This window comes from Pelophylax lessonae (genome assembly GCF_965119305.1).
Source record: "Pelophylax lessonae genome assembly, chromosome: 5".
In the NCBI taxonomy this organism is placed as follows: Eukaryota; Metazoa; Chordata; class Amphibia; order Anura; family Ranidae; genus Pelophylax; species Pelophylax lessonae.
Genome location: NC_138772.1, coordinates 197,591,536 through 197,612,571, shown reverse-complemented (window position 1 = coordinate 197,612,571; position 21,036 = coordinate 197,591,536). Strand labels below are relative to the sequence as shown.

Genomic DNA, 21,036 nt, shown 5'->3' with positions numbered 1-21,036 from the left:
GCCCCCTCAATTGGCTTTTGCTAATGGTTCTGGTCCAATCACGGGCTTTTAAAGCCCATTTCCTGAAGCATTGCATTTTGGGCGGTTCTGGTTGCCGAATTCCGAACTTTTTGGGCAAAAAGTTCTAAATTCGGCCGAACCTCGAACACCCAATGTTCGGGCCGAACCGATGGTGGACCCGAACCGTTCGATCATCCCTAGTGGACACAAGGGAGGGGGTGTCAGAAGCCTCACATAGCACCTATCAGGTACTTCACCCACCTCCCTTCTCTGTCACTGTCCTCATTTGAGGCACACTGCATTTGTATTTTCTCTCCAGTTTCTCTAAGGATAGCTGTGATCTACCTGCCCCCTGGACTGTTATCAACCTTTCTTGACGACTTTTCTGCCTGGCTACCCTTTTTTCTCTCTTCTGAAATCCCCACAATCATTTTCGGTGACTTCAATATTCCTATTAATACTAACACTCCTGCCACTTCTAAACTTTTTAGTCTAACCTCCTCTATTGACCTGAAGCAATAGAAACATGCTACTACTCCTTGTTTTTCTCCCACCTATGCACTCCGTGCAACCTCTCCAACTATCCTTCCCATCTCTCTGATCACTACCTTTTTTTTTCACTCTCTCCCTCTCCTCCACCCTTTCTCCCTCCAACCGCCTTACAGTTACCTGTAGAAATCTATGCCATCTCAACCCTTCTCTTCTCTACTCTGCTACTGACTACCTCTATAACAAAATCTCACCCCTGTCCTGCACCAATCTAGCCACTTCTTTCTACAACGCTTCACTTTTATCCTCCCTGGACACACTGGCCACCCTCACTACACACGGAACCAGGCCCCAACAGCTTCAACCTTGGCAAACAGATAACACTAGAAGTCTGAAAAACCAAAGCCATGCTCTTGAGCGCCTATGGCGTAACACGAGGTCTCAAGAAATATTTCAACCAATATAAATATATAATAAAAATATAAATATATAATAATAATAATAATAATAAAATTCCAGCATACACACTGCCAAGCAGACCTATTTTATCATTCTTTTTAACAACTTATCCCATCCCTGTCAACTTTTCTCTACCTTCAACTCCTTACTGCGTCCTCCACTGCCTTCGCCCACTAACTCACTCACTGCCCAGAAGATCGCCAATCACTTCAAACAGAAGATTGACACAATTCGTGAGGAGATCTCTGCTGTTCAGATACCTTCCACGCTTTACACTTCATGCCCACAGGTACAATCATTATTTTCTTCATTCAACCCCACCACTATAGACAAGGTTGCTAAACTACTTGCTAATGTCCATCTAACCACCTGCCCTCTGGATCCTGTTCCCTCTCAAATGCTACGTTCACCCTCTGGCTCTATTCTACACTCTCTAACCCAAATCGTCAATCTCTCCCTCTCTTCTGGCATCTTTCCCAACTCTCTAAAACATGCGCTAGTAAGCCCCATACTTAAAAAGCCCTCACTGGACCCAACCAATCTTAACAACCTATGCCCCATTTCCTTGCTACCCTTTTTATCCAAACTCCTTTAAGGTCTGGTTTATAACTGACTTAGCGACCACCTTGCCGAGAATAGCCTTCTTGATCCCTTTCAGTATGGATTTCATCCTCAACACTCCATAGAAACTGCTCTCCTAAAACTAACAAACAATGGACACTATTCTGTACTCCTGGACCTTTCTGCTGCCTTTGATATGGTTGACCACCCCCTCCTCCTCAAAAAACTCCATGACTTTGGTCTTAAACTCTTCACTGGTTCTCTTCCTACTTATCTAACCGCACTTTTAGCGTTACCTACAATTCTACTTCCTCCTCTCCTCTTCCTCTCTCTGTTGGGGTCCCCCAAGGTTCTGTTCTTGGACCTCTCCTATTTTCAATCGACACCTCCTCTCTGGGTCAGCAGATAGCCTCCCATGGCTTCCAATACCATCTCTGCGTTCTGGATACCCAAATCTATTTCTCTACCCCTCTGCTTACTCACTCCTCACGTACTGTATCACTAATTTAATAACAGATATATCCATCTGGATGTCACACCAGTTCCTCAAACTCAATCTATTCTAAACCAAACTTATCATTTTTCCTCCACCACGTGCCCCTTCCCCTGATCTCTCTGTCACAATCAGTCAACAATCAGCCCATCCACACATGCCAAGGTCCTAGGTGTTGTCCTGGACACTGAACTCTCCTTCAAGCCCCACGTCCAATCACTGTCCAAATCTTGCCGCCTCAACCTCTGCAACATCTCCAAAATACACCCCTTTCTAACCAATGACACAACAAAGCTTCTAGTTCACTACCTGGTCATCTCTTGCCTCGACTACTGCAACTCCCTTCTCATTGGCTTAACTCTACATAGACTATTCCCCCTTGAATCCATAATGAATGCTGCTGCCAGACTCATCCACCTTACCAAATGCTCAGTGTCTGCTGCTCCTCTCTGTCAATCCCTCCACTGGCTTCCACTCGCCTAACAAATTAAATTCAAAATACTAAGAACAACTTACAAAGCCATCCAGAAGTTAGTCCCCAGCTCTGGGGACTAGCCTAGTCTCAAAATAACAACCTAATCATTCTCTTCATTCTTCTCAAAACCTCCTGCTCTCTAGCTCCCTCTTTACCTCATCCCATGCTCACCTCCAGGACTTTTCCAGAGCCTCTCCAATTCTTTGGAACTGCTTACCCCAATTTGTCTGATTATCTCCTACTCTAGTAGCTTTTAGACAATCCATCGAAACCCTCCCCTTCAGAGAAGCCTATCCTACCCACACCTAACAACTGTATTTTCATTTTCTTCATCAGCTTATCCCCACAGTTATTACTTTTTGTTTGACTTGACCCTCCCTTCTAGATTGTAAGCTCAAACAAGCAGGGCCCTCTAATTCCTCCTAAATTGAATTGTATTGTAACTGTATTGTCTGCCCTCGTGTTGTAAAGTGCTGTGCAAACTGTTGAGGCTATGTAAATCCTGTATAATAATAATAATAATAATACCTGTGATGGAGATTTAGGCCTTGCAGGTGCAGGAGATGCAGGGGCTAATGTATGGTTTGGACTTGCTAATGGACTGGGGATCTGTGCAACTTCTTCAGGCGGCGATGGAGTCTTTGCAATGCGAAGGGGTCCAGAATCACTAAAACATAAAAAGTGGGTAAAAAGTAGGATTGGTCAGAAAGGTATCAGCTTGGTTATAATGCTAAAAAAAAAAAAAGGTTGTGATAGGCCAGTGCACCATTTCTGGTATTAATGTTGTACATTCTTCCCACTGAAAAGCTGTAGTGTTGCAAACACGCATCAACATTATTTAGATTAGCACATAAAATTTATACTTTGCATTACATAGTTTTTCTACTCACTACTTCAGTTTTATATTCCTCTCTCAGCAGAAATTATAAATTCTACTAGCAGGCATGCTGTAGTAGCATATTAAAAAGGGCAGCAAAACCTGGAGGCTAGCAAAATTTTTCCTACATTACTAAAGGTCCACTGGCTGTCGAATTTACAATATACTAGGAGCTACATTTATTTCCCCAAGGAAAAATAGCACACTGACACTTCAAGTCCCAGCTACTACCGAGCACCAAACTAGACTACATGTTTTAAATTGCATGATTGAGACTTTGATATTCAATCATACATGAAAAGCACAGCTAAACGATGCTTTTACTCAGGTATGGCAGTCCACTCACCATCGTTTTCTGTTGCAACATTAAAGAAACAAAATTATTTTGGGTTAACCAGCAATTCCAGGTAAGAAGTGAAACCAATCAGTGAATTGCCAATGCTAGCCAGCAAACTCTGCATCAAAGCAATTTACTTAAATGTGACACTATCACAAGACTGTTACTGGCCTCCTGAAGGAAATGCTATTTGCCTGGCTGTGTCTGACTGAACAGACCCAGTACAAGCTGTAAGTAAGTGTTAAAAAAGAATCACCGTTCCTTGATCTGGGTCATCAACTCAGAAATTATTGAAGCCAGGGAGCTAGCATTCTTCAAAGGATAGTTCAGCAATGTCAGCTGCCATGGTTCTTACATGATAACATAGTTTATGGTTATTACTGTATTTTGAGGCACTGTGGTTCAGAATAAGCCCCAAAACAGTGGCAGTAATAGTCCAAAATATTCCATCTGGTTATATTTCAGTTTGTTTGAAGTTTTTTTGTAAGATGTTGACTTTTTGTCATTCATGTTCATCTGTTGATATTTTTGCAATAACCATAACCCATGTAATGAATTAATAAAATTATCCTAAATATTATAATGTCAGAATCTAAATAAATAAAAACAACATTGGGTGCAATGCTATGTCTCTAACTGGATTTTAACCTCAATGAGGGACATAAGATCAAACAAAAAAAGCAAAGATTTCTGCAAAAAATTGCTTGGTTTTATATGCCTGGTGAGAGGTCCAGGAATTCCAACAAAAGAATCCTACTATTGGAGTGAAATAAATACAGTAAAACCTTGGATTGCGAGCATAGTTGATTCCGGAAACATGCTTGTAATCCAAAACACTCTTATATCAGAGCGAATTTCCCCAAAGGAAAAAATGGAAACTCGGATGATTCGTTCCACAACCATTTATTCATAAGTCTTTCAGTTTATAGTCCATATAAAAAGATTATAGCAATGTGATAGGTTGTGTAACCATAAAATGTCCATCCACAAATAGCAGCCTCCACAAGAGGATTTGAAGCAAAACCCAGCAGGAGCTACAATGTATAAAAGAGAAGAAAGTCGCCTCTAAGTGTAGCAATATGGTTACATTTAACGAAGGTTTAACATTTAGCAACTCACATGGTTGATGAATAAAAGAAGCACATCCAAGTATGCAGGCATCTGGGGTAAAGCTGTCCACATATAGACCATCCCCCGCACCGCTGGCTCTCACCGCCATCAGTCTGCAGTCATGACCGGGAAGACTACCCTGCAGGAGATTGATCTGAAAGCGAGGCTTGAAGCACTTGTGGAGCGCAGCGTAGAAGGGATGACGTCGATGGCAGTGCAGAGGATGGTCTATGTGGACAGCTTTATCCCAGATGCCTGCATACTTAGATCTGCCTGTTTTAATCATGAACCATGTGAATTGCTAAATGTTAAACCTTCATTAAATGTAACCATATTGCTACACTTAAAGGCAACACTGTTGCTTGTCTTGCAAAACGCTCTAAAACAAAGTTACTTTGAATCCAAGGTTTAACTGTACGTTTATTATATCGTTCAAAAAATAATGTGCATTTTAGGTAACTACTTATGAAGTTTTTACTTATGAATTTACTTTTGTTTTTAATAAATTAACCAGACTGCAATTTAAATCCCAATTAAGAACTTACATAGGATGTAAAACAAATGTTTTGTATACAACACTGCATCTTTTTAGTATTGCAATTCAAACTGTAATTAAATATTTAAAACTGTACCTACCTTGGTGCTCCTTGAATAGTAAAAGCTTTATCAGCATGCTGCTCTCCTAATTTGGTCATAACTTCAAACAGTTTGTGACACAGCTGCCAACAAAGAGAGAAAATAAACCTTCAATTAATCTTCAATAAACTGTGAGGTTGATTTACTAAAACTGGAGAGTACAAAATCTGGTGCAGCTCTGCATAGAAACCAATCAGCTTCCAGGTTTTATTGGCAAAGCTTAACTGAACAAGCTGAAGTTAGAAGTTGATTTGCAACCATGCACAACTTTACTAGATTCTCTGAGTGCTCCAATTTTGGCAAATCTCCCCCTGTATACTAAGAATGAAAGTTGTCAGTTTGCTGAAAATTGGAAATTGTATTTTCCCTCAATTTCTAGGTTATGCGGATACATATAGATAGTTTGAACTTCCCTAATGGGGACATAGACATCAATAAAAAACCTGATAGACATTCTAACCCTTCACAACAACAAAAAATTGGCTTTAAAGCAGTAGTACACATCACTGGGACACTTGTACCTACAGGTAAGCTCATAATAAACTTACCTGTAGGTACAAGGAATATCTCCTAAACAGTGCACGTTTAAAAGATATTTGCTGTCTCTTCAGCCAGTAAAATCACCAGCACATGCGCTCTGAAGAGACGGCATACTCATGCTGTCCCTCTAGAGCTCTGTGCCACGGCTGTGACTCCCATGCAGTGATATCATGGTGCTTTGGCCATTTAAACGGCCGGAGCCCATGAACCTGGAAGGAAGACCAGGTGAAGATGGAAGCCCTGTCAGCGATGACTGCGTGCCGCTGGAGGGCTTTTTTTTCAGGTATATGTTTCATAATGTGATGTGCATTATATTACTTTTCAGGAGGATTTTTTTTTTTTCGAACTGGTGCAAGTTTACTACTGCTTTAAATACACTTTAGGCTCCTTTCACACGCTGCGCTGCCTGCTGCGGTTCGTTCTCTGCCCGATCCGCCGATTCCCACTGAGCAGGCGGATGACAGCTCCATCTCCACACTGTGTGCGGAGAGGGAGGTGTCAGAGCCCCGCTGCTCTCTATGGGGGATCGGATGATAGCGGACCGCCTGTCCGCTCTCATTCGATCCCATCCGATCCTCTGGACGGATGGAAAATAGGGTTTCCATCAATCCGGATTTCACGTACAGGATCAGATGCGGATGGCAGCAGGTGTCAGTGGACATGTCTCCTCTGACATCCGCTGCCCCATAGGGATGCATGGAGGATCCGATCAGATCCGCCTAAAAAACTGACAGGCGGATCTGATCTGATCGTTCGTGTGAAAGGGGCCCAAAATAATTTCTTATTTAGAATGTGGCTTGTGATTTACTACAATAATGTGAATACAATGAACTAATGTTAATTGTTTATGCATCTCTTGCACCCTAAGCCCCCGTTCACACTGGGGCGACCTGTCAGGCGACCTGGTCGCCTGACAGGTTGCCGTAGGTCGCCTTCCATAGAGAAGCTGCGGACCCATTCTAATAGTCGCTCCGACTTAGAAAAAGGGTCCGGAGCTTCTTTGGGGCGACCCGGAGCGACCTGCATAGACTTCAATGTTATGAAGTCCGTGCCGGCCGCTCCGAGGTCGCGGGGCGAGCAGCGCGCCGCGACCTATGAGGTCGCCCGGCAAAGTAGCGTCGCCCCAGTGTGAACGGGGCCTTAGAAGTATTTTACATTCTGTGTAACCTTTGCAAAAAATTTTCCACCAAAATAATGGTAGAGTATTGCTTTACTGTTTATATGATTCTTTTAAATAGGACAAAAAGGCAAAAACATGGGAGATTATGCTTTGGTATGGCTATTTTTTGGCGCAGTCAGTGAGAAGAGAAATGCGGTCTCTCTCTCTCTCTCTCAGGGTCTATTTTATACCCCTACAGAAAAATGTGTCGTTTGAGCAGTTCTGTTGATTTAGGACCAGTGTCTTTTCATTTTTCATTAAGCGTGTTTGCTTTTATTTGCTTGTCCTTGTATCATCATAATTCTCTACAAAAGAAGTGAAGCCAATATTTTTTTTAGAAAGCTCAGCTGAGTAAAGCAATAAAAATAATGCAGTATTTATTTTTCTTATACATGCACTGTTTAAATATGGCACAGCTGGGAGGCTTGAATTAAGTTAGGCAATAAATATGCAGCGTTTCTGCTCACTATAATGCATGTGTTCAAATAAGGAACAGATTTTAAAGCAATGCCAAAATGCCAGCTCCTCAATAAATAAGCAAGTAACACAGGCAGCTATTTTAAAATGGAGCAAATCGTTCTCCAGGGAGAAATATTTTTCTCATTATTTTCATAAACCTTCAGAACGTACAGGCATAGAAGATGTAAAACTTGGCAGTTTACAAATAAATCTGAACAGTCCTGCAATGACTTTCATGCTTGTAGACAGTTACAAGGTAGAATAAATTCAATTGTTTCCAAGCTAAACACTATAAATCTAGAGAAAATACTTTGCGATAAATGAAAATAAAGTCACAAATAATAAAAATTATAATAAATACAGCTGCAAATAACATTGTTTAGAAACAGTCCTATTCTTTTAAGGTACCAATATTTACACCAGTTGTTGAGCAGATTATTGCATTTTTTAAAGCTTTATTCCTTCTTCACTGTATACTATTACTATGTGCTCTGCTATACAAAAATACAATCCTATTTCTTTTTATGTGCAGTAGTTGGGTGTGAACTGAAACCACAGGACAAATTGCCTTATTCTTATGTTGTGGCTGTGTATGACAATGGGGCTATGTAAATAAACCCTACAAGACAAAGCCGGGTATTGAATAGCCAATACAAAAACATAAAGGTCCTTCCTGGTGAGTGCATGCAGTTTTCACATGACCGCTTCCTTTATCATCTCCATAATATGCAAGTTTAGCAATAGTGCTTGGCATCTAAATCAGTCAGATTTGACCTTGGATAGTCAGACTGCTTGCAGCCCAAAATGTCAGACATCTTTATCTTTGTAGGAAACATAGCAATGATGGAAAAAAAAAGGCACATGACCATAACGTTTAAGAAAAAACCCACCTTGTATCCTCAGCAACCTAAACCCAAAGCTGATCATGAGGAGGGCAAAACAATTCTCAAAGAATTCTCAATTAAAATTCTCATAATGAATTTACAATATGAAAAATGGTACCTACTGAAATGTCCCAATAATTTAAATGTATTATAAAATGGGAATGGTTTATTCTTGTGCACAGTACCGAAATACCCAACTCATAAGGGCACTACCATATAAATTCTCCTATTTATCATCAAATGTTGTGTTTATCATACTGTGCACAAAATGCTCCTCTAGAGGGACCCATATAGAGTAATGAAAATGTGGCTGTCCATAAAATTGAGCCATCATTATTTTAAAATAAAAGGCAATCATTATAACATTCCAGTAGAAAATCAATTTTGCATACAGGGCCAAGGCAAAAAAGACATGGAAGTGCTGAAAACTAATTTCATTACAGAACAAGAAGTACAGAACAGTACAAACCTCAAAATGTTCAATGCATGACAACGGGGTTTAATACTGGGGAGAGAATTTATGACCTCATGTAAATTATCTGCTTTGTAGGAGCCTTCCTGTAATTTTGTAAATTTGTAGCTTAACTTATTCACATGCCATCTTTTTTTATGAAATGTAAATTTTATTTGTGTAAAATGCTTTTGTTATCTACTATCTGTCTAAGTGTTTCAAAAGCTTGTAATTTGTTATATATTTGTTTTGGCTGATAAAAAATGTATAGCTTTGAGAAATGTTTTGCCCCCTCTGGCTGTGTGCAGAAAATTCAAAGAAATTAAACCTTTTTAACAATACTTTTTATCATTTTCAATAAGTAAAAATACATGCAATGCAAGATTACTTTACTATATTTTCCAGCATAAAATCTCTACACAGGCCTACTCAACATATTGGCATATTGGTGTTTTCATTTATCATGTATTCTAAAACCAATGAAACAAAATCACAAGCTCCTATAACAGGTCAAATTATTAGATGGGTTTTAGGTATTATGACAAGAATTTACACTTGACACTGATACAGTATATTCGATCTTTGCATATTTCAACAAAATACTACTCACCCCTGTGATTTCCTTGTGAAATTTTGCTTCCAGTCCAGATATGTTTTGAAACGTGTTCACATAGAAACCAATTCGTCTGGTTATCAATACACATAAAACAGAGAAAAAAAAGGTTACTGTATATTATGTGAGACTGTCAGATCATATATAATATTGATCACTTTCTCATAATGTATATACAGCATATTGTGTATTAGTTGTTGTAGGTTATGCAGCAGGGATGAAGGCAGACCCCAAGGGTTCAGAGTGAAAATGGCACCACCAAGGAGATAAATGGCTGTTGGTGTATCAATCTGGCAATTTACCCAGATTCCAGGAATGCCTGACCATGTGAACTAGGGAGCTAGGGATAGTTTTAAAAAAACAAACTGGACAGCCTGCCTGGCTGCCCTGTCCTCCTGAACCATACCATGCCACATGCCTGTAACATGGCGGGAAACCTTGTCAGGGAGTGCCATCCTAGCAAAGCACTTTGTCCCCATGTTGATGAGGACAATCCTCTTCCCAACAATCCTGTCTCAGGGATTGTGGGGGTCTGAAAGCGGTGGGCTTAGTAGAATCTGGAATAAAGGGGCACACAAATACCAGCTTCCTCTATGTGAATGAGTAAGGCGGTACATAATAGGATTGGATGCACAATGGACATATTGATATAAAATTCACCTGCACATTAGATGGTGGGTGCTTTTAAAGTACTTTCATCAGGTAAATATTCACAGGCATTTGGTTAAATATTTGCAAGTCACACTTGCCATATTTAAAATATGGCGAATGTGTATTAAGCAAATGTGGCAGCTAGTGAAGGTTGTCAAAGACAAGTCTCCATTGTGCTGACACCAAATTTTTACATTTTGTCAGTGCCGTGGTTCCTGTCACCCTAGGACTACACCAGCCCAGGATACCAGACATTCATGGTTGATACACAAATGGCAAGTGGGCAGTTAAAGTATAGCCAGTTGTCATAATGGTTATTAGCACTCCAAAATTTCAGAATCACAGATGCTTCTAAAAGGGTCCACAAAAAAGGGGCACGCTCCCAATGCACTGCCCCTAATGCTCATAGACCAAGGGTCTTTGGCATCCTCAGTTTCCAGGAAAGAGAGTTATGTGCCACTTCCCTGCCCCCTCCCCCACAAGAGGCAAGAACGTGGCCACCCCTTCCCCTTTGAATTGATTTTATGGGCTCTATAAAACCCTAACCAGGTCACTATGAGAATGGGTGTGAAAATACATTTAACATTTTATATACAGTGCATTGCAAAATTATTCAGCCCCCTTGAACTTTTCGACCTTTTGCCACATTTCAGGCTTCAAACATAAAGATATAAAACTGTAATTTTTTTGAAGAATCAACAACAAGTGGGACACAATCATGAAGTGGAACGACATTTATTGGATATTTCAAACTTTTTTAACAAATAAAAAACTGAAAAATTGGGCGTGCAAAATTATTCAGCCCCCTTAAGTTAATACTTTGTAGTGCCACCTTTTGCTGCGATTACAGCTGTAAGTCGCTTGGGGTATGTCTCTATCAGTTTTCCACATCGAGAGACTGGAATTTTTGCCCATTTCTCCTTGCAAAACAGCTCGAGCTCAGTGAGGTTGGATGGAGAGCGTTTGTGAACAGCAGTTTTCATTTCTTTCCACAGATTCTCGATTGGATTCAAGTCTGGACTTTGACTTGGCCATTCTAACACCTGGATATGTTTATTTGTGAACCATTCCATTGTAGATTTTGCTTTATGTTTTGGATCATTGTCTTGTTGGAAGACAAATCTCCGTCCCAGTCTCAGGTCTTTTGCAGACTCCATCAGGTTTTCTTCCAGAATGGTCCTGTATTTGGCTCCATCCATCTTCCCATCAATTTTAACCATCTTCCCTGTCCCTGCTGAAGAAAAGCAGGCCCAAACCATGATGCTGCCACCACCATGTTTGACAGTGGGGATGGTGTGTTCAAGGTGATGAGCTGTGTTGCTTTTACGCCAAACATAACGTTTTGCATTGTTGCCAAAAAGTTCGATTTTGGTCTCATCTGACCAGAGCACCTTCTTCCACATGTTTGGTGTGTCTCCCAGGTGGCTTGTGGCAAACTTTAAACGACACTTTTTATGGATATCTTTAAGAAATGGCTTTCTTCTGGCCACTCTTCCATAAAGGCCAGATTTGTGCAGTATACGACTGATTGTTGTCCTATGGACAGAGTCTCCCACCTCAGCTGTAGATCTCTGCAGTTCATCCAGAGTGATCATGGGCCTCTTGGCTGCATCTCTGATTAGTCTTCTCCTTGTATGAGCTGAAAGTTTAGAGGGACGGCCAGGTCTTCGTAGATTTGCAGTGGTCTGATACTCCTTCCATTTCAATATTATTGCTTGCACAGTGCTCCTTGGGATGTTAAAAGCTTGGGAAATCTTTTTGTATCCAAATCCGGCTTTAAAATCCTCCACAACAGTATCTCGGACGTGCCTGGTGTGTTCCTTGTTCTTCATGATGCTCTCTGCGCTTTAAACGGACCTCTGAGACTATCACAGTGCAGGTGCATTTATACGGAGACTTGATTACACACAGGTGGATTCTATTTATCATCATTAGTCATTTAGGTCAACATTGGATCATTCAGAGATCCTCACTGAACTTCTGGAGAGAGTTTGCTGCACTGAAAGTAAAGGGGCTGAATAATTTTGCAAGCCCAATTTTTCATTTTTTTATTTGTTAAAAAAGTTTGAAATATCCAATAAATTTCATTCCACTTCATAAATGTGTCCCACTTGTGGTTGATTCTTCAAAAAAATTACAGTTTTATATCTTTATGTTTGAAGCCTGAAATGTGTCAAAAGGTCGAAAAGTTCAAGGGGGCCGAATACTTTCGCAATGCACTGTATTTAATGAAACTAATATTTATTCTTGTTTGATTTACACAAATAAAAAAAATCACATGTAACTGAAAGTTGCACCTTCTTTCACATTAAACAATGTAATCACATATCATGATATTATGTGATATATTGCCTTGTCCAAGTAGGTTTTTTCCAGTAATGTTGACCAGTACCTGGACCATAGTGAAGGCAGCTCCTCTTGTAAGTCTGTATTGAAATCTTCAAATACTTTTTGTGCCTTTTGAAATTCCTCTTCAGCCTAAAGTAAGTATAAAATAAAATTACATGCGAGTAACACCCCCAAAAAATTGCTTAATTGCACATGTTATGAACTTTACAGATTATACTGTGAGCCACACACTTCCATCCTGCAATGGCCACATAGAAAGGAAAATCCTTTTTGCTTTGGTTTGCAGGAAGTAATAAATAAAATTAAAACTACATTTATTATTAAAAATAAAATAGATGCAAACAAACCTAGTGGCCAACAACATAACTTAACAAAACAATTCACACTACAGTTTTATTTAAAGTTTATCTCTAGAAAATATGTTTTGTATTTGTTTTAAATAGAGAGGGAGAAATTAGCCCTTATGTCAGGTTTTATTGCTGTCTGTGTACCCATTCACACTGTCTATTTATTTTGGTGATCATTGTAACAGTTAGTAGTGAATTTAGGTTTAGTCTAAAAAAGAGTGCCCCCCATCTAAATTTGCCCCACCCCTTCCTGTTTAAGATCCACCCCTTCATCTGTAAACTCCACCCTTCCTCTTTAGGCTCCACCTTTTCCTTTCAGAGCTCCACCTCAGGAGTTGGTCAAAGACTGCGGATATGATACAGGAGATGGTCAGAGACTGCGGGCATGACACAGGAGTGAGTCAGAGTCTGCGGAAATGATACAGGAAAAGGTCAGAGACTGCGGACATGATAAAGGAGATGATCAGAGACTGTGGACATGATACAAGATATGGTCAGAGACTGCAGACATGATACAGGAGATGGCCAGAGACTGCAGACAGGTCTAGAACAGTTGTGCTCAACCTTGGGGTTCCTTGAGTAATTAACAAGTAACCAGTGACGACCAATGTAAGGAGTATTCTTCCCACTGACACCAATGTAAGGGACATTCTTCCTACTGACCACCAATGTAAGGGACATTCTTCCCACTGACCACCAATGTAATGAGCATTCTTTCCACTGACCCCCAATGCAAGGGACATTCTCCTTACTGACCACCAATGTAAGGGGAATTCTTCCCAGTGACCACCAATGTAAAGAGCATTCTTCCCACTGACCACCAATATAAGGGACATTCTTCCCACTGACCATGACCACCAATGTAGGGACATTTTTCCCACTGACTACCAATGTAAGGGGGCATTTTACCCACTGACCACCAATGTAAAGAACATTCTTCCCATTGACACCAATGTAAGAAACATTATTCCAAATTATATCCACTCAAGAAGCATTCTTCCAACTGGCCAACTGACACCAATGAAGGAAGCATTCTTCCCACTGTCCACCAATGTAGGGAGCATTTTTATCTCTGACACCAATGAAGGTAGCATTCTTCCCCCTGACACCAATGTTAGCGGCATTCTTCCCCCTGCCCACTGACCTCTAATGTAAGGGGTATTCTTTTCATTGATCACCAATGTAAGAAGCATTCTTCCTACTGTCCACCAATGTAGGGAGCATACTTCCCACTAACACCAATGCAAGGGGCATTCTTCCAACTGACACAAATGAAGGGAGCATTCTTCCCACTATCCACCAATGAAGGGTGCATTATTCTCACTGTCCACCAATGAAGGGAGCATTTTTCCCACTGACACCAATGCAAGGGACATTCTTACCTCTGACACCCAATGTATTATTATAATTATTATCTGTATTATTATTATATTTGGCGATTGTGGAAATGATGAATGACAGATATGAAAGTTGGTGACTCCACCCCATGGCCATCAGCCAATAAGAGATTAGCCACTCTCTGTGTTTCTGGAAGGATTTGGAGGGTTAATACTGGTCAGTGATGTAAGTGGGTGGGGTAGGAGGACAACAAGCCCAGCCTTGCATGTCACATGGAGAAAGAGAGTGGAGATCACCAGGAAGGTAACCGGGAGGAGGTCCCAGCCCAATAGATTTCCGTTGGTGAGGACAATCCCCACCCTGGAAGAGGTGAAGCCAGAAAAGAGATTGCTGCCTCCCCAGTTCGCCCCATATAATGCTCCTCTATAGGAGTCTATTACATCACTGAGGCCCCATCCCCCTGCCCAAGCCCAGGCCATCCCAGCCCAGTTGAGACTGCCCCAACCCAAGCCCATCCCAGCCTAGCTGATACCGCCCCCTACCCGATCCCATCCAAACAGAGACCGCTCCCCCACCCAAGCCCAGCCCAGCCAAGACCACCCCCACCTAAGACCAGCCCAGCCAAAACCCCTCTGCCTAAGCCCAGCCCAGTCTAAACCACCCCAGCTGAGAGCACTGGAGGCAAGTTGAGCCTGCCTGATAGAGTCCGCTGTTGGAGAGGAGGCACACGGGGGGGCAATCGCCCCTCCTTGCCCTTTTGTAGCAACGCAGCTGGTCTCTTCTGCCCGGGGGAGACGCCACCCCCCTGGAAAATGTTGCCCAAGGCGAACACCTTATTTGCCTTATGGTAGATATGCCCCTGGTCACAGGGATAGAAAACTAGGGGAAATCCAAAATTTTAGAGTTGGAAAAATAGATAAGACAACATCTTCCAAGGATGAGACCATGTTTGAAGACACATGTCTAGAAGCTCAATTCCTACCAATTTTGGAAAATTTGCTTTTAGCTCCTGTTGTATCTCTGGGACAGGAGGTAAACATAAATTTACCTAATGGTACAAAGACAAAAATAAAACCAAAAGGGATGATAACCCTTTCCTAGTGTAATCAAACTAAAACAAGCAGCTTGAGGTATGCATACGCTTGTTAAAATTATTTGGCTCAGTATAAAAGAAAGGCCTTGCGCTGATTATGTCTTCACAGGTAAATGTTAATCAGCCAGCAATCTTCAGCACATCATGGATGATTTGATTCCTCTCATATCGTCTATGAATAAGCCCATTGGGTGAAACATCAGAGTGATAAAGTTTTGCCTGTGAAAACATCATAAGTGTGCAGCCTTTATTTTGGATTATGCTGAGCCATGTGTGAAGGATTGACAGACTCTAAGCTAGACCTATTTCCAGCATATGAGGCAAGTGCTTGGATGGTTAGAGTGGTTCACTTGTTGTTTAATCTACAAACACTAGGTTCAAGGCACTATTAAGCAAGCTTCTTGTATTCTTGTCCCCATGCCTGGCATAGCAACTTTGTATAAGTACAGTATAAAAATATTTTCTCAAGCATAAAGCAAAATTTACATTGCCCAACTTACCCAAAGTAAAGTGATTTTCCTTTGATAGTGTCAGCCTATTTTAAATTTAGGTCCAATATCAGGCTATGTTTTTGGGAATAAATATCCCGTCTATATCTCTAGTTAGACATACCTCATATACAGCCATTATTCTGTATGGAATCTTCTTGCCCATTAGCCAGCCTTCAAAAACTGGGCAGGCTAGGCATTGAAAACTTTTATTCATGGTCATCCATGGTAAGCACTTGCTGCTCAAGTTTGAAGTCAAAAAGTGTAAATTAAAAGTGCACTTCCCTTTTAGCATTTTATTTTTTAATTAGTATCATTTTTTTTTAAAGGCTGTGATGTAGTGAACTGATTTTAATGGTGTTAGACATGAACTTTTGGTTGTTTGGATGTATTTTAAAGCCAAATACAGAAGTAGCAATCAAATTGGCACCACTCGAAAAAGTGTCTAATTAAATAAATTTTGATAAAAGGATAATTGCAGAACAAATCAGTTCCCAACGTGTACAGCAGTATTTTCAATATTTTAGAAAAAAAAATAATTTTCATTATTTAGAAGTATCAGCAATGTTCATCAAATTGGCACCACTCGAAAAAGTGTCTAATTAAAGAAATTTTGATAAAAGGATAAATGCAGAACAAATCAGTTCCCAATGTATACAGCAGTATTTTCAATATTTTAGAAACAATAATTTTTAATTCATCACTAAATAAAATGTATGTTGATAACTAAAATGATATTAGCACTAATATTATTTTCTATGCCTGTTAAAAGGATATTACTAATTTAAATTTCTCTACTTGTTTTTAATCCCATAGGAATCCCTCCTTACATGGGGATACAGGCAGCCCCCGGGTTACAAACAAGATAGGTTCTGTAGGTTTGTTCTTAAGTTGAATTTGTATGTAAGTTGAAACAGGTACATTTTTTAAGTATAACTCCAGCCAAACATTTTTTGAAGTTTTGGATAGATAGTGTAGGGCAGGGTTAACACCCCTGTAATGTTTTGCTGTCTGTGCCTCTGTTCAGAAGATGTCACCTGCCTTTCTGTCCCTGTGACAATAGGATGTTGAAAATGTTGGGTTGTTATGGAACCAGGGATTTGTGATAAACCTTCAATGAGAACACCTTTTTCCCAATTATAACTCTTACAGGAGTGAATTTCTCTTCCTAGGGGTAGGTTTCCCCCTACATCTTGGTTTCTCCCTCCATTTGTAAGTATGAGTTGGATATAAATCAGATGATGATTGTAACTCGGGGACTGCCTGTACATGGTTTTCCTCCCCCTGCAGCATCCTTGTAAACAACAAAATTTTGTTCCAGTGTCTACCTGTGTTAAATCTAACCCTTATCCTGGATCATTATTATATAGCTTACATGGAAAAACAAATGATGAAACATATTGTGTTTTTGTGAAATTATAGAAAATAACTGAAGTCTCCTGTACTCTTAAAATCAAATTAACTGTTTTTGGTACATCTCAGGACATAGAGCATCTTCAAATTTATAATGACAGGGTTATGCTGACTCCTTAAGGTGAATGGACACAAGCAAAAATAAGACAGAAAATCCCCTCCTAGATAAAACCCCTCCCGGTTAGGCCAGACCCCTGTTTTTGTTGCTGTCTAAAGTGTATTTCTCAGGCTTATATCTTAACCACTTAAGCCCCGGAAGATTTTACCCCCTTCCTGACCAGGGCCTATTTTGCGATTCGGCACTGCGTGACTTTAACGGACAATTGCGCGGTCGTGCGACGCTGTACCTAAACGAATTTGACGTCCTTTTTTTCCCACAAACAGAGCTTTCTTTTGGTGGTATTTGATCACCTGTGAGATTTTTTGATCATGCGCTATAAACAAAAAAAGAGCGTCAATTTTGCAAAAATAGCAATATTTTTCACATTTTTTAATATGAAATTCCCCCCAAAAAAATAAATGTAAAAATCTAAATTTTTTAACATTTTCGGTCAATTTGTTTTATGCTACATATGTTTGGTAAAAAAAAATCGCAAAAAGCGTATTTTGATTGGTTTGCGCAAAAGTTATCGCGTTTACTAACAAAGGGAAAGATTTTTTGCATTTTTGTTGTTTTTTTTTAAACGCATAATAGCGGCAATCTGCGATTTTTTTTGCGGTACTGCGACATTGCAGCGGACAGATCAGACCCTTGACTGACATTTTTGACACTTTTGGGGTTACCAGTGACATTACTGCAGTAATCAGTGCTATACATATGCACTGTTACTGCAAAATGACACTGGTAGTGAAGGGGTTAACTTTATTTGAGAGGGAGGGGCTGTGTGTGTCCCTAGGGGCGTGATTCTAACTGTGATTGGCTGTGGCTTGAGCTGTAGAAACAGTGATCAACAGTCCTACATAGTAGAACTGTGTGATCACTGTTTCTACACAGGGGAGAATGACAGGCGGCTTGTTTACACTAGTGACCACGATGGATCGGAAAATAATTCCTGTGACTCAACCGTAGGGTATATGGTGGTGGAGGTGCTGGTGGTGGTGTCTTTGCGGGTGCACGCAGCAGAGAGTGAAGAGGGTGCCGATAGAGAGGATGAGGAGGGTGCAGAAGAGGAAGGCTGAGTGAGCCACTCAACCAAGTCTGGTGCGTCCTTTGACGTAATCAAACACACCTTCTGCAACTTCCCACTTTGGCTCCGGCCTGGTGCTCCTGCCCTACCCCTACCACCCCTACGGAAGGGCCTGCCTCTTCCTCTGCCTGTCATTTTTTAAATGACCCTGTGACAAAATGACCAGTACTGGGTGGCAAGGTACTTAGACCCCTGGTACAAACAAAAAATGGTGGAAATGTTACCACTATCACAGAGGGCTGTCAGAATGCAGCATTTCCAGGCCTTGCTTAGAGAAATGCTGCATTCTGCTTTTGCGTGCACTGGCAGAGGAATTTCCACTCACAGAGAAACAGTTGCAGGTACCAATCCAACAGCGCCTGAAAGAAGATGGTGGTTTGAAGATGTGTTGGTCACTTCTGATATGAGATCATTCTTTCAGCCGACCCATCCACAGCTGTCCTCCGGATCCAGCATCAGGGAACGCCTAGACCCACATGTGTCCGACTACATCGGGTTATCGGCCGATGTGGACGCTCTGAGAAGAGATGAACCCCTGGACTACTGGGTGGGCAGGCTTGACCTCTGCCAGAGCTTGCAACATTTGCAATGGAACTGTTGGCTTGCCCCTCATCCAGTGTCCTGTCCGAAAGGACGTTCAGCGCAGCAGGGGGGATAGTAACCGCACTCGCCTAGCTCACGACAGCGTTGACTACCTCACATTTATAAAAATGAATGAGGCATGGATCTCGGAGGAATTCAACACATGTGACCAGTAGACCATGTTTGATTCAAATTCCTCATGACAGCCCACAAATATCCGCCACCACCCATAACAATTCATGGTCCCTGTCTTAGGTAAATACAGTGGCATAAAAGGCCTTTTATGTCCATTCAATGCCTAATTTTTGGGGCCTGTAATGACCGACACTTAATTATCCTGTGAATGCCTAATGTACCTCCAGCCACAGAATACAAAGTTCTTTGCTGTCAGGTGCATGCCTGTGGGCTAATTTTTGGGGCCTGTACTGGCCAACACTTACTTCTGTATCCTGTCAATGCTTAATGTACCTCTAGCCACAGAATACAAGGTTCTTTGCTGTCAGGTGAACGCCGGTTGGCTAATTTTTGGGGCCTGTAATGGCCGACACTTACTTCTGTATCCTGTGAATGCCTAATGTACCTCCAGCCACAGAATACAAAGTTCTTTGCTGTCAGGTGAATGCCTGTGGGCTAATTTTTGGGGCCTGTAATGGCAGACACTTATTTATCCTGTGAATGCCTAATGTACCTCCAGCCACAGAATACAAAGTTCTTTGCTGTCAGGTGACACCTGTTGGCTAATTTTTGGTGCCTGTACTGGCCGACACTTACTTCTTTATCCTTTGAATGCCTAATTTTTCAGACTAGAATTGAAAAGCAATGGGTCTGTAAAAGTTCTGCTAAATTGTGTAACGGATGCGGACCTACAGCTAGTAAGTATTTTGTGGCTGCAAATATGCAAATTTTTCATTTTTACCTGCCATTAAAATGAATGGGACCCGCCGCGAACCATTCGTGAACCGTCCCGTCAGATGTTCGTTCATCACTATTCCTAGGCTATTCATCACCAGGCTTCAGTAGCTCTGGTTTGTAAAGCTGCTTCCTGAGTTTCGGCTCATATTTTATCAAGGGGATGTTCGTGCTGCTGAGGACACATCTTTTGGTTAGCGCATCTTGCAAGCGGATGTGTGAGGTTCTCATCTTTTTGGGGTTGGTGGCTGGTAATTGGTTCCTTTGTGCCCTCTCCTTATTTTATTGCTTTAGGAGGTCCCTATGAATTTGAAGATTCTGTGTCCTGGGATGTACAAAAAGGAAAGTTGGATTTTTGGTTATCTGTAAAATCTTTTCTTTGAGCAAATCACAGGACACTGAGATCCCGCCCCTCTTGCTGATGGTTCAATCTTGCTACAAAAACTGGAGCCTGGCGTAATGGGAAGGAGTTATATTCGAGAGGGAACCTCCTGCCTTTACTTTTTTGCCAGTGTCACATAAAAAGTACTAGCATAACCCTATTTTTATGAATTTGAAGATGCACTGTGTCCCATTATCTACCCAAAGAAAAGGGTTTTACAGGTAGCCAAAAATCCTACTTATTTAATAACATTTTATCTTGTATATTCATATTTTTAGCATAATACTAAAATATTTTGTGTAGTCAATTTCTAAATTAACTGTCTTTACTTGTATGGTTAATAAATATACAGTTTTGTCTTTCAAAGCCAGTTTAACTGGTGATTAATTTTACATTGTCACACAGCTTGGCTATGCCTCTGACCAATCATTTTCTATTGTAATTTGTGTCATAAATCATCATGTGCCAAACACAGCAACTCAAACCAGACACCAGTGCTCAATTAAATCTCCTAATTTAGAAAGCTAGTAGCAGTTATATTTCATTTCTTTAAGACTTGACCAAAATGTTTGTATAGTTACAGGCCATGATCTCCGTAATATGGGTTCAGATCCAGTTGCTATTGGATACAGACAACTAGAGAGGGAGCCAGACAATAACCCTCTTCGCTACCGGAAGACCTGTCACCTTTACCAGGTACCATGCTTAACAACTGGTTGCTTTGTGTCCTGAGCTTGTACTTGGTTACTCTTAG

At 40.9% G+C, this 21,036-nt stretch overlaps 1 protein-coding gene across 2 annotated transcripts in view; it reads right to left on the bottom strand.

Annotated features, from left to right (window-relative positions):
- The window catches only part of LOC309555504 (amphiphysin-like), a 324,425-nt gene that overhangs the window by 67,774 nt on the left and 235,615 nt on the right, over positions 1 to 21,036 (bottom strand). For both annotated transcript variants that reach the window (XM_082257544.1, XM_082257545.1), the window contains exons 7-10: positions 12,587 to 12,672; positions 9,541 to 9,616; positions 5,438 to 5,520; positions 3,006 to 3,144 (exon numbers count right to left, since the gene is read on the bottom strand). In XM_082257544.1, the coding sequence (XP_082113670.1) occupies positions 3,006 to 3,144; positions 5,438 to 5,520; positions 9,541 to 9,616; positions 12,587 to 12,672 (384 nt within the window). The remainder of the gene's footprint in view (positions 1 to 3,005; positions 3,145 to 5,437; positions 5,521 to 9,540; positions 9,617 to 12,586; positions 12,673 to 21,036) is intronic.